Raw genomic sequence first — 13,940 nt, forward strand, 5'->3', positions numbered from 1 at the left:
GTGCGTGTGTGTGTGTGTGTGTGTGTGTGTGTGTGTGTGTGTGTGTGTGTGTGTGTGTGTGACACAAATTTGCCTATCGAAATACATTCGTCAATGAGCAAACTGTGCAAAAGCAGTGCCTATGGGAGTTGTACTGTTGTCGTCTCATATTCAATTGGATTGTTACACAGTTATACAGATGCTGTTTGAGAAAACTATATTGCAAATGTAATAAAATGTTACATAAAGGTTTCAGAATGATGGCAGTTTGACCCTGGAACTCACTATTTCCATTATTTCCAATCGGAAAACTTGCTTTGAAATACGAACGAATCGGAGGCGCCCTGGAATGGATTGTGTATGAACTCAAAGGTTCCATATATAGTGTGAGGAATCTTGTTTGTGTCTGCAAGTCGTGTGTGTACATTATGTGTATGTTGTCATGCTGTCCTGCATGACCTCGCTGAGTGGGCACCCCACCCACAATGTACAAGCATGCGCTCATGTCCCCTAAAAAAAAAAAATGTACAGATGGATGTGCATGTGTTCTCACGGTTTCTATGCAACGCTTTTCGGAGGCCCCTTCTGCTTCGGTCCTGGACAACACCTCTCTCTCCTATCCGTCGCTCACTCCTCACTCTTTCCTTCACCCTGGAGAGGGAGGGAGGGAGAAAGACAAAATGGGAGGTGGATAGTATGTGTGTGTGCGTGTGTGTGTGCGTGTGTGTGTGTGTGTGTGTGGTGTGGGTGACGGGGTAGGGTGGGGTGGGGGGGCAGTGGAAATAACAGGCTGCTGTCTCAAGAGGGGCAGAAAAAGAGCCAGGGGTGAGAAAAAGAGGGATAGAAAGGTGTTTGCCGGGCACTGGGGAGCCTCAAAATAAACGCAATAACATCCTTTTATGGGCTTAAAACAAAACATCTACAGACATGAGCAGGTATGAAAGGCACATGAATGATGAGCTAGGTTGATACACATGAAGACAATGGGCAAAGGGAAGAGATTTGGATTTGGAGATGGCCAGATATGAAGAGATGGGGACATGATTGGCGCACTGATGCGGCCGGAGGAAGTAGTGCAAGATAGGAGCGTGCAGGGATGGGAGGGGAGAAAGTGATAGAGGAAAGAAAACAAGAAAAAAAACACAACGGAATTTTTTTTTTTTAAGTTTCGCAAAGAGCAAGAGAGAGAGAGGGAGAGTAGAGGGGTTAGAAGGGAGGGGAGAGAAAAAGAGAGAGAGCGAGAGAGAGCGTGTGTGTCTGTGTGTGTGTGTGTTTTTATGAATGAAGTGAGTCACTGCCGATGTGTCATAGGCCCGACGTCTTTATAAAGGAAGTTTTAAACAAGCCTAAACACTTCACTTGCGCGCAAAAAATTGGACTTACCACACATCGCATCCTTCTCTCTACACTTCTCTCTCTCTCTCTTTCTCTACTCTGTCAAAGTGCTATCTATCTTCCATACAGACGACAATAGCTCAAACTTTGCTCGAAACTTAAAAAAAAAAAAAAAGTTGGACGATATTGATTTTTTTTTCCTTTTTTTTTTTTCCATTTCCATCATATTTTACCTTGTCTTCACCGCGCTCCATCCAAGCTGTCAGGACGCACTTTGCTCCTCATTTTGACTAAAAAGGCGTCAAAACAGAAGCCGGAGCACGTGACACGTCTTGCCAGAGTGCCCTTTAATTTATTATTATCTTTAAATTTATTTATTTATCTACCTGCTGTTTGGGTTTCCGTTCTGTTGGATTCGAACCAATATGAAATGTAAGTGAATGTGTGTTTTTATTTTATTTAATAATTTAATTTATTTTCATTTAAGATTTATCTAGTGTAATTTATGTTTGAATTTGGCATGATGGTATATACATATATATGCATATGAAAAATAATATACATACACTAGGTTTGAACACAGTTTCTTATTCAATACAAAGCGTGTCCAAACTTTTGACTGCATGATAGATCAAATTTGGGGGGTATTTTTTTGTAAGACAGTACCTGTTTTACTGTCCTGCAATGATTCCAGTTTGGAGGACAGTGAGTTCACACGCGTGTTATTTTGTCTGTAAATCCTTGCGGTTCACCTGTAATTATCAAGCCTCTGCGGCTTCAGCACCACTGTGGTCCCCTCCTTTTTAAATGCTTTACACTAGCTTGTATTTGAACTTGAAAGGGCAAAAGAATGAATGAGCTTACTGTTTGCAGCGTCTGACTTGGCCCCCGGTCTATATAATTTATAGCGGCAACACATGCGCCTATCCAGTTGCAGGTGTGACAATCAGCCGCATTCATTGCACTGCTTTATTCAGGCCAGGGGTGATGCTGATGTGTTTAATGATTTGCCTGTGAAAACATGAATCTGTCACCAAGGCTTAACACGGGGGTGCCCTGTGCCAAGTCTGGAGCTATTGTTTATATTATGGTGCAATATCTTCCTCTGAGGTTGACAGCAGCGGCCTGAGGTCATTATCATTACGGCAAGATGACAGCGCCTCCCTGCTAATTGCTTCCGTTTTGTTCTTCTTTGCAGTGCTGCTCGACTCCTCGTCGTCTCTCCTCCTTTCGCTGGTATTGGCCCAGCTGCCTGTCTTCACGTCTGCCTCCCCGGTGCCTCATCGGCGGCCCAGCGACATGGACAAGCTGTCCAACCAGACCAAAAATCTCATGAAGCTCACGCAAGAATTGCTGGTAAGTGCAAGTGTCATCGTCGTAAAGTGGGCAAGTGGCCAAGTTCTGCTCCTCCACATCCTTTCCCCGCGAAAACTTGGCCACAAATTTTCCTTGACTTCTGTTCATAACTGCAATAAGAAATGCTAAATATGTAATATTATAGGGTAATTATTAGGGGCTCCACACAAAAAAAAATTAGGTAAGGGACAGTAAGTGTGACAGCCTCAGGTTTAAGTCTGTAAACAAATACAGTGCAGCTCAGTTTCTGGGTAGAAGATAAAAAAAATAATAATAATCTATCACGGTAAAAATGCAGCTTTCAGTTTTTCTGTGTCATTTAGGTTGTTAGTTTACGTCACAACAGCATTTTTTGGAGCCTGAATTTGACAACTGGCTTAAAGGCAACGGTCTTTAATAGGGTTACAGTTTCCCCTTGAAATTGGTAGGTTTACTTTAAGTGCGAGTATGTCACAATAGTAGCGTTTGTGCCTATATGTCCGGTCCAGCAAATGTAAATTCACCGCAGCACATTATTGTCACGTTATTGACTATCCACTTACATTTCACATACAAGGAGACAAATGGTATTCAAAAGACGCTTTTAGAGAAGACCCGGGAGTAAAAGAAGTTGGAGCTGCTCATGTTTCTTTAGAAAATATCATCGCCAACTGCTGGCCTGGCATGCATATTACAGCATTCTCGGAAAAAGGTTTTTCCCGTTTTTACTCGGTGTTATCGTGTAAATTCCAATTGTGCTTGGCTCAATGCTTGTCATGATGCTTGCTGGCCATTGCACCACAGCTTAATTACCTAATAGCATTAATTAAAGGGCTAATGTTATGTTCAAGTCTACACTGCAGCCTTTTGGCATATGTTTGTGATCCCAGCTATTACGTAGGACTCTGGTCAGACTTAAGCTGCTTTTAACTGATGACCGACTGTCCAGAGTCCACGTGCGAGCTTTGACCAGAGCAGAGATTTGACAGAGTGACCTCACTTTTTTTTTTTATCTGCAAAGGCCCACAGAAAGCTGACTCAGCAACCTTGTCACCTGACGTGCAAACAAAACACACGACAAGGGCAAAGGAGGCAGTGAAAGAAAGAAAGAAAGAAAGAAAGAAAGAAAGAAAGAAAGAAAGGAAAAAAAAAGGCAAGCTAGTGAGTAAAAAGGCCCATGCCAGAACTTTTCTTGCCTCCAGCTCAACTGAACATACCAATCATGAAACAACAACAAACAATACTCTACAAGAGGTTTGCATGAAATCATGTTTGGGTTCTGCGGCAAGACTGTGGAAGTGTGATTGGAGTAGAGGAAGCTTGAATTTTTCCCACCGCTGGCTCATATTGTACGGACACGTCTGGCTAAAACTGTCTATTTTGTTGACATTTGAGCGGGTAGGAAAATCAGATGTGAGAATGTATCCAAGACTTGTCCCCAGCTGCTGTTTCATAACAGGTGAAAATACATCATATCATATCTGTGCATCTTTGGTTTCACATGTCTGATCCAGATTCTATTTTTGCATTATGCAAACCCGAAAACTCTTTGTGTTAAGGAGATAAAGCTAAAAATAGCCTCATACTCTCTCTAGTCTTGATTAGTCGACATGTTGTAGAAGTGTTCTATTTATGTGTGTTTGAGGCTATCACTGTCGCCTTCGTCTAACCTGTGGTTCAGCTATGAAAAACACACACACACATCAAGGAGCATTGGGGACAGTATTTGACAGTGTTCCGTAACATGGAAGATGTACTTTTTTTCTCATTGTGTGGAATTTTTGCTAAAAAGAGGATGTCGTTCGGAAAGATAAATAGAATAGGAATCCGTGGAAAGTCCCAGCTAGAGCGGCAATGAAACTGATGCTTTTAAAAGAGGAGCTGGAGCGTATACGTATAAGTTTATATAAGTTTTTGCGACAGAAACTTGTAAATGTGGCCAAAAGTGTCTCTATGGTGGCAAAGATACATGTGGATGTGTGCATTTTTGTGGTCTGTTGCGTATGTGTTCGTACTGAAGTTTCTGTAAATAGTCACGGTTGTGTAGGTGTGGTGTTTAACGTTTTACTTTTGGTTGCCACAGTAAAGCAAAGAAGACTTGATAAAAATCAAAAAAAAAAGATTTATCACATTCCCGTATTTGCATTCAGGAAGACACAGGTTGGACGCTAAGTTTTGCCAGGTGAGGTCACGAGCCTCAATGGAGGGAGCAAGAAAAGGGACGATAAGAGAATTAAAAGGCTGAGAAAGATGGAGCTAAAGCCACAAGAGATGAAGAGATCAGGGAGATGGAGTGGTGTGTCAATGTGTAAGCGTATGTGTGTGCATGTGTGTCCGTGTGTACCTGGTAAGAACGATGGATGGAAGAGGACAAAAGCTGCAGACACAAAACATAGGACCACAACATAAGCAAGCTCTTATGAAGAGGCACAATGTGGCACATTCGTGCCCAAAACAATAAATAAAAAATAAAAACATCAACACAAACAACAACAACACTGCAAAACAGGTTAAGGAAAGATCAGGTCCAGACAACATGGTTGCACAAACCATTTAAAACCACTAATCACCTTAATGTTGTTATGTTCCTCTCGTGGGATGACGCATGCCGCAGCACTCATTTACATTCATTAGTAAATCAGGCAATAATGTCTCTTGCTTTTTGTTCAATTGCACGACAGTGGTACCTTCACTTACGAATCATCGCGTGGTTGATTTTTGTTGTTGTTCTTGTTGCTTTGTGTTGTGGGCTAAAATGCGAACTTTAGATACGCTGCTGCTTGACTTAAGTGAAAAAAACAATGGAGCAATAGAGATACTGTGATGCCCTCACATGTGGGCAAGGAGAGCCAGAGTCTCTGATGCACGTTAAGCCGTTTATTGTACATGACAAATCCACAAATACAAAATGAAATCACTTGCGAGAAGCTCCTGTAGGCCACAGCTCACGTCCAGATGCTCACACACAGACTAGCCAACTCCAGCTCCTGACGTCACTCGCCAAGCCTCACCAAGCCATGCCCCTTAAAAGCACACATCCAACACACAAATACTATAGTACGTACAGTAATTATACTTCCCCAAAACGTTATTTGTTTGTATTCTCTACCAGAAAACAATGACATTTAAGGAAAATTGATTTGATATACAGTACGAGTAAGTTACGAGCTTGGTCACGGAACAAACTGAACTCGTAATTAGATGTACCACTGTACTGACAGGTACCTAGTGAGCTCAATTCACCTGCATGGATATTGTTTACCCCCCTCTGGCGGCCCAGACGAGAAGTACACCAGCGTGAGAGCAGACGTGGATGACAACACAAGCCGTAGCTGGGCAGTGGGCAGCACTGCGTCATGGCATCTTTTTATAGTGACCCTGGAGTTTCCCTTCAGCTGTGTGCCGCCGCTCCTCGCTGCCTTCTTGGTCACGTCGTGCGTTGTTGTATGCACAAAACATCCTGTGGGTTCAAGTCATTTACTTTCATTGTTGACATTTAGCAGAGGTGGCAAAAAGTACTCACACTTAAATAGAAGTACAGATACTTGTGTCAGGAAAACACTCTGGTAAAAATAGAATGACTGATTTGAGTCCTTTACTTCAAGACCCTGTTAGTGAATTGACCTATTTGTTTTTAAGTAGATTATACATGTTTGAAGATAATTGCTGAAAATGTGCAAAGACTGAGAACTATATAGTACTCACTTGTGGAGATTTACAGTTAAACTGTTTTCGCTTTTTCAATGTTTGTGGGGGCGTGGTTAAAATGGAACACAAGTGATGCACTTGAGCGCCCAACATGAGTCTTCCCTCCCCCACTAGATAAGAACTTGAGCACATTCATTCGCATCAGTGGTTATCTGGTGTAATTCTGAGTTACTTAGATTTAATTACTAGGTTCAAGCCTGTTAACTTGCAAGCTAGCTGGTGGCTAGCACGTCTCATCGTGGCGTCGAAAGCCCTGTGACCACCCGGTGGGATATATTCCAACAACCACTTTAAGTGGATATATTTTCGTGGCTCAAACAGGTTGGGATGTACAGGTATAGGCAAAAAAATAATAAGAATGCTAGAGGTAGTGGCATTCATTTTTCCAGGTCGTAACAGCAGTATTTGATTGACAGTTGACAGTAGAGCAGGGCGTGGTTTCAGCGCATTCAACGGACACACCCACAGCATCTGACAGCAGAGACAATTGCTTGATTTTTCACCTTGTCAAAGCCTTATTTTAAAGGTTCCATATTTTGGCTATTTTGACCTCCATAGAGTGACTCTCTAACATGGACTTAGTATACAGTTTTTAATTTAATTTCAAAGAACACCTTGGTTTTGTCATACAAGTGTCCAGCAAAGGCCCCTATGACAGCTACTTCTGTTTGACCCAGTTTTGTATCCACTTTGTCCATAGTTAGCTAAGACCGCCCTCTTTCGTCTGATTGGTTGCCGCCGTGGAGAAGACCCACTTGTGAGAGCATGTGTATGTTAGTTATGCTGACAGCCCTGGCTCGAACGTGGAAAGGGAAGGTGGAAATCTTCACTAGTGACATAGATAAGATGGAAAATTTTGAATGACCTGATTTCAGGCCTCTTGGCAGAAAAACAACTGGAACTCAGTAATGCACTGACGATTTGAATTAATACTTCCCATTTACTGATGCACCATAAAGACAATATTACATTCTAAACACTAGAAAAAGCTGGTCTGGCAAAATATGTCCCTTCAAAATACTTTTGACCTTTTACAAAACAACACTTCTTTGTGGCATGTGAAATTTAATGACTTCAAGTAAAATAAAAAATGTATAGACTCTGAAATATACTTAAATAAAAATGAATGTTTACTCTCAATTATATACAATACCTGTTTTGATAATTTGGCTCTATGGGGAAAAAATATTTTATTAACTTGCATCGTGATAATATTGAGAAGAGAGAAAAATGACTGGACACACATTTGCTGCAAGCTGACAGGATCATCATGATTGAACTGACAGCATGGTCTGCATGAGTGAAACAAAACATGACCAAAAAAATGAAAAAAATAGCTAGTGATATCATGTCACGTGTCGCAATCAAGATCTCAACTTTACCGCTTCCGCTATTTACGTCTTTTTTTTACGTTGTGTCAACTAAGCTATTTTTGACAAAATAAGGAGTAAAAAGTACAGATATCTGTTTTTAAATATAGGGAGTGAACAGAAATTTGCCGGAAAAATACAAACTCACATAAAGTAGACAACAGATACCTGAAAAATTACTTAGGCATAGCAACTACCTATTTGCTACTTCCCACCACTGACATTTGGGGAGGTTGAGTGTGAGTGAACTCACACTGACCCCAATCGACCACACATCCTTCGGCGAGAGCTACTGTCTGAAAGCGCAGGAAACAAAGCGTCTCCCGGCTAACGTTTTCACACTGCTAATACTTTCCTCATGCTGCCGAGACTTGTCTGAGGCATGAGCGCAACTGTGCTGATGCAACAGAGTGACGAGCCGCTGTGTGTTTATGTTTTGTTTTCTCCTTCAGAGGGAGCATGCTTTCGACTCTGACGTGGAGCCCCACAGGTTCAGGTCCCTGCCAGAAATGAGCAACAGATCTGCCAATGATCTCAACAACCTTGAGGTAATGCCCCCGATAATGTGTTTCTTCTGTGTAGAGAGCCTGGCCTGTTTTCTCAGTCTTCCTCGCACAGTTACAGCACATCTTGCCACACCCATGCTCAGTCTCTAAAATTGCTTGTTCTCCCCCCGCCCCTTAGCTGAAGCCCACACTTTCTCAACTCCATGCAGACCTGAAGCTGTACGAGCACCACTTTGAGTGGCTGAACAGGGTGTCCAAGAAGCACCACCACCCCGCCTTGCCCAAGCTGGCGGAGGTGATCAAGGAAATGAAGTCGCTCATCAATCTTCTGTACCGTCAGGTGAAGAGCTCAGCTTTGATTTAACTTTGAGTGCGTTTAAGCAGGAAAAACCTCATACATCCAATAGTTTTTTATAATGTGGGTGGGTGTAAGAAGCCTATCCCAGTTGACTTATGGGCCTTTTCCGCTGCACTGTCCCTAGACTCACTCAACTATTTTCCATTGGCAAAAATAGGAGTAATCCAGAGGGACCGAGCCCTGCTGCGAATAGCGAAAATCTGTGAGGGATTGAAACCCCCCAAAATGTTTAGAATTTGCTATAGATTCCACAAAATGGCGTCAAAGCACAGATTTTATAATAGACAGGGCTTTGTCCAGTCTAATACAAGCTCCTCCCCTTACTTCGACATAGTTCCTTGTCACCAATATGCCACAAGATGCCGCCAAAGAACTACTTTTGGATTAGACAGGACTTTGACGCCATCTTGCAACATGCAGACAAAGTTTCGAAAAGAGCTCAAAAAAATATGTTTTTCAGCAAATAACAGCAAAAAACAAATGATGGGTGTTGGAACACTACGGGGAACCCCCACTATTTGTGGATATAGGAAACAGGCCCTACCCCGAGTAGCAAAAATCTGCTAATAATTGACATCAACACAGAAAGGTTTTGTAATTAACTTTAGATGCCACAAGTAGGCGCAAAGCACTTCAAATAGACAAGGTCTGGCTGAATGAAGCCCTTCTCCTCACTTCAACATATTCCTTGGCCCAAAGATTCCACAAGATGGCGCCAAACCAATATTTTTAGATTAGAAATGGCATTGGCCTGAGTATGAAAAGAGTGCTTCGCTGAGTTTTTCAGCGAATAACAGAAGATAGGTTCTTCACCAAAAAAACATGAATAGGCAAATTTACAAATACCAAACCGCGAATATGCTGTGATTGACTATACTATGAGGTACAGGCCATTCTCGGTGTCTACTAAGTTCCGCTCCTACAGCAGCGGCATAAATTGAATTTGTATGTGAACCTATACTAACATAGCAGTTAAGTCATAATTACAGAAAATATTTGTATGAAAAACACTTAAGTACTATTTTTAGTACCTAGTTTGCCAGAGTTCTAAGCGTACTGTGCCAATACCAGTGGTATTCAAGTGGTTGAAGTAAACCACTGCTTTATCACCACATCATTGTAACTTTTGAGGATACATGGCAGGTATAAGCCAGCGCAGTGGCCAAGTAGTTAGCAGGGTAGTTAGCTTATGTCTTCCTGTGTGGAGTTTGCATGTTCTCCGTGTGCTTCCGTGGGTTTTCACCGACAATTATGGCTTCCTTCCACGTTCCCAAAACATAAATGGTATGTTCACTGAAGACTCATAATAGAGCAGTTTGGGCCATATTTTACACAACAACTGCATTTATGAGCCTGAAAGTCAATAATTATGTCCATAAATATGGATGACTTGTGTGTTCAGTGTAGGCACACACGAGTACATTCATACAGAACCAAACCAGAAATAGTGGACCACAGCATTTCCAGCTGTTGCAGCACTTGTACTATAGAGACCCATTAAAGTCTTTTTAGCGTACTGCTGTTGCATCCAGTGTAGACTTAATAAAAATCCAAATATTAGCTCCCAAAGAGTATTCATAAGCCGGTTTCAGATAAGAACCAAGATGACCGTGTTTCTTTACACTGTGACATTGCCAACTATCCTTCCATCCATTTTCTGAGCCGCTTTTCCTCACTAGGGTCGCGGGCGTGCTGGAGCCAATCCCAGCTGTCATCGGGCAGGAGGCGGGGTATACCCTGAACTGGTTGCCAGCCAATCGCAGGGCACATACAAACAAACAAACAACCATTCGCACTCACAGTCATGCCTACGGGCAATTTAGAGTCTCCAATTAATGCATGTTTTTGGGATGTGGGAGGAAACCGCAGTGCCCGGAGAAAACCCACGCAGACACGGGGAGAACATGCAAACTCCACACAGGCGGGGGCCTGGGATTGAACCCGGGTCCTCAGAACTGTAAAGCTGACGCTCTAACCAGTCGGCCACCGTGCCGCCACATTGCCAACTACTGGCCATTCAATGCTATAATATATGTCTGTTACCATTCCTGTTTTGTTGTGTCAACCAGCACTCGGGCCCGAAACCAACTGAAGTGTCACGCAGTGAGCGGGGTTCGATTTTTCAGATGTGGCCGACCGTTGGCCACTCGTTTTACTCCAATTAAAAATGTTAATCACAGATGAACGGCATCGCAACATTGCAGATGTAACCACCAATCAAAAATGCTATGTCGCATCACAAGAGCTTTCACAATCAAAATGTATGTTTTTGGTTATAAACGATATTTAGCCGGCTGACGCCATTGCCAAGTCGTAACCATTAAAGTATAATACAGTATATATAATGTGTTTTACAATAATACGTAACTAAATGTATAATTTCATTACTACCCTTCTTTGTCTAGGTAATGTGCAGGGACAGTCAATGATTAGATTGATCTCTTTTCTCGTTCTGTATTATTATAGCTACAGTGGCCTGGGCAAGCCGCTTCTTTGTTGACAATCATATATGTGGTTGAATAAACAAAATACAGAACATTATACAGCATATGTAGCAACTCAAAATGTTGTTTCCCAACAAGAACATTCGGGGTTGCAGTTTTTCCGTCGCAGCGAATTGGTGTATACGTGTGAGAGTCAATCGCCTGACTGTATTTAATTATTTTTGCACGATTGTCCAGTTCAGGCGTTTTCCGCCACGTCACTAAGTTTGCACTAGACAGTGACGACAGCGCTATCCATACGCCCACCTGCTGATATAATGAGACATTTTATGGATACTTGAGTAAATTAATGTCTTGTTCAATCTTCCTACAGATGCAGAGGGTTGATGCACCGAAGCTGACCCCCGCCACACCCTCCCTCCCCCCGCACCTCCCTTACCAGTTTGATGTTCTGCAGTCCAGCCAGGAGCTCCTCCACCACTTCAAGCTTTTCTGCGATTGGGCATACAGAGCATTTATCAGCCTCAAGCCAAAAGTCTCCACAGTTCAATGAGAATTTATCAAAGTGAGAATGCAAGTGAGAGTCCCACCTCGGGCAACAATGGGGAATGGGGACCTTGTCAGTCTGCACTGTTGTCAAAGGCATCCAAAGAGGCCGCAATATCAACTCATGGCATGTGCAGAGATTCATGTCTTTCCACCAGAGCCAAAGAGGATGCGCTATAATGCAACTACAATAACCATCTGCCAGTGTAACTATGGTGATCATTATTTCTTGAACTGTTACCGAGTTCATGACCATGTTATTTATGTATTTATTTATTTATTGACTGTTAGTAATTTATTTAATGTTATTTATTTGAAGTCGTCACGTGTCACTTCGCATCTGCGTTTCTTTATTAACGTGAATTTATTTGACCACATACTTACTGATTTCATGTGTCTCACTGATCTTCAAGGTAGCACTTCCTGATCATTTTCTTTCAACTAATTACTTGGTATTTGTGTATTTTTACTCATTTGACTTTATTCCAGTAGATGTGGCATATATCTGAACTAGTCAAGGTTTTTCACACAACAGTGTGAAAACAGTTTAAATAAATAAATAAATAAATAAATCTGACATGCCAGTTAACTCATGTCAAGTAATCTGTAAAAGTCAGAATGGAGGTCGAAGACAAGAGAATGCTTTTTAGTACCAGAGTCAGATTATCTATTTTTGTAATGCCTGTTTCTCACGCTTTGCATGAGGAGACATCTCTATTGTGGTAAAGTTGTTTGAGTGGGCCCTGTTGTTGAGCACTGATGGACCTGATTAGATTCTTTGCACAAATTTATAGGATTAGCCTCTTGGAAGAGTGAGATGGCTGATTTTAAAACCATGCTTTGGGATTTAAAAAATAAATAAATAAATAAATAAATAAAAAAGATTTTTTTCAAGTTAAACACTAAAAGTCTTAAAATACTATGTATTGTGACACTCTATTACGTAAAGGTGTACATAATTGTACATGAATGTAAATTGTTGTACAGTGCTTTGTGTATGATGTTTTCTAAAATATAATTTAGATTACCAATTTTCTCACTATCATTTTTGTTCATTCCTCTTCTAGTATTTGTTACAGTATTGGCTATTTATTTAAATAACTTGGTGGAACTATTTATTTTGTGCTGCAAGGGAGCAAGTCTCCTCTCTCTCTTTTTAAAAAAATACTTTTATACAGTTTGTATTCTAATACACTACAATTATAATATGTTAAATTATTGTAACACCGAGATGCCTCTTCCAGACACTGATTGGCCTCAATGTGAAATACGTGCCTTGGTGAAATAAAAACTACAGAATGTGCAAAAGGGATGGATACATCATTATTGTTTTTCATGGACCTAATGTCTTGGGCTGTGTTCCGAATCACTCCTTTTCCACTATATAGTGACCTATCAGTATATAGTGAGTTTACTGTTTTGTAGCACTTTTTGAATTTGTAGTGAGTATAGGTTGTCTGCTATGGAGTGACTTCAATGTATCCCGCAATGTATCTTGAAAAGTAGTAATGGGCATTAATAATAATATTTTTTTTAAAAACATATCCCATGAGGCATTGCGCCGAATAACAAGTTATGGTGCGAAAATATCTTTAACATATGAAGAGCAAATCAACCCCAAATAAAGTTCAGATGTTCAAGTAGACTTTTCCTGACAACATTATTTTATTTTAAAGATTTTAGACGCATGAAGGTTTTACGCTAACAAGGATTGGGATTTCGAACTGTTCATATTATTTTAAGGCCGCAGTTTCAGCTGGGGGAAAAAGCCCTAAAACACGATGCTACGACCACCATGCGAGCCTCTATGTAGTTAGGTAGCACCAAACATACCTTGAGGGATTATGGCGAAAAAGTTCAACCTTGGTTTATTGGACGATAACAAAATCTCCCAAACACAGAATGCACTATAAACCTAATGCTACCGTATTATATTTTATTTTTCCACGTTGATCCAATATGTTGTAATTATGTAACAGTACTGACGTAATTAACGGCGCCCCCGAGTAGTGCTGGAAAAATAAAAACATAATTTGACTGATGAGTGAACTGTACAGTCCATTGTATAAAACTCTATCCATAGTGATTAAGGAGTAGGGGAGGGAATGAGTGAATGATTCCAAACAGCCCAGAGCGTCAAAAGACATAATTTCCGGTATGCATACGCAATAACACTACACATCCCATAGTGCTTTGGGCCATAGACAAAAAGCAACTCAACGTTTTATTTACAAAAGTGGGGAAAAAAGTCGGTTTAATTTATTATACGTACAACTGCCCATACTGAAACTGAGGGCATGATTAGAATGAACAAAGGAATAATAATAATAATCATCATCATAATATAGATCGAACACGC

General features: G+C 41.1%; 1 protein-coding gene across 1 annotated transcript; it reads left to right on the top strand.

Moving 5' to 3' along the window:
- The first annotated feature begins 1,352 nt into the window (after positions 1 to 1,352).
- Positions 1,353 to 12,889, top strand: il11a (interleukin 11a). The gene is made up of 5 exons (XM_061675665.1): positions 1,353 to 1,746; positions 2,513 to 2,670; positions 8,180 to 8,275; positions 8,412 to 8,573; positions 11,409 to 12,889. The coding sequence occupies exons 1-5, from the start codon at positions 1,740 to 1,742 to the stop codon at positions 11,586 to 11,588; spliced, it is 603 nt and encodes a 200-aa protein (XP_061531649.1). The 5' UTR covers positions 1,353 to 1,739; the 3' UTR covers positions 11,589 to 12,889.
- The last annotated feature ends 1,051 nt before the right edge of the window (positions 12,890 to 13,940 follow it).

The sequence above is a fragment of the Phycodurus eques genome, chromosome 4 (genome assembly GCF_024500275.1).
Source record: "Phycodurus eques isolate BA_2022a chromosome 4, UOR_Pequ_1.1, whole genome shotgun sequence".
In the NCBI taxonomy this organism is placed as follows: domain Eukaryota; kingdom Metazoa; phylum Chordata; class Actinopteri; order Syngnathiformes; family Syngnathidae; genus Phycodurus; species Phycodurus eques.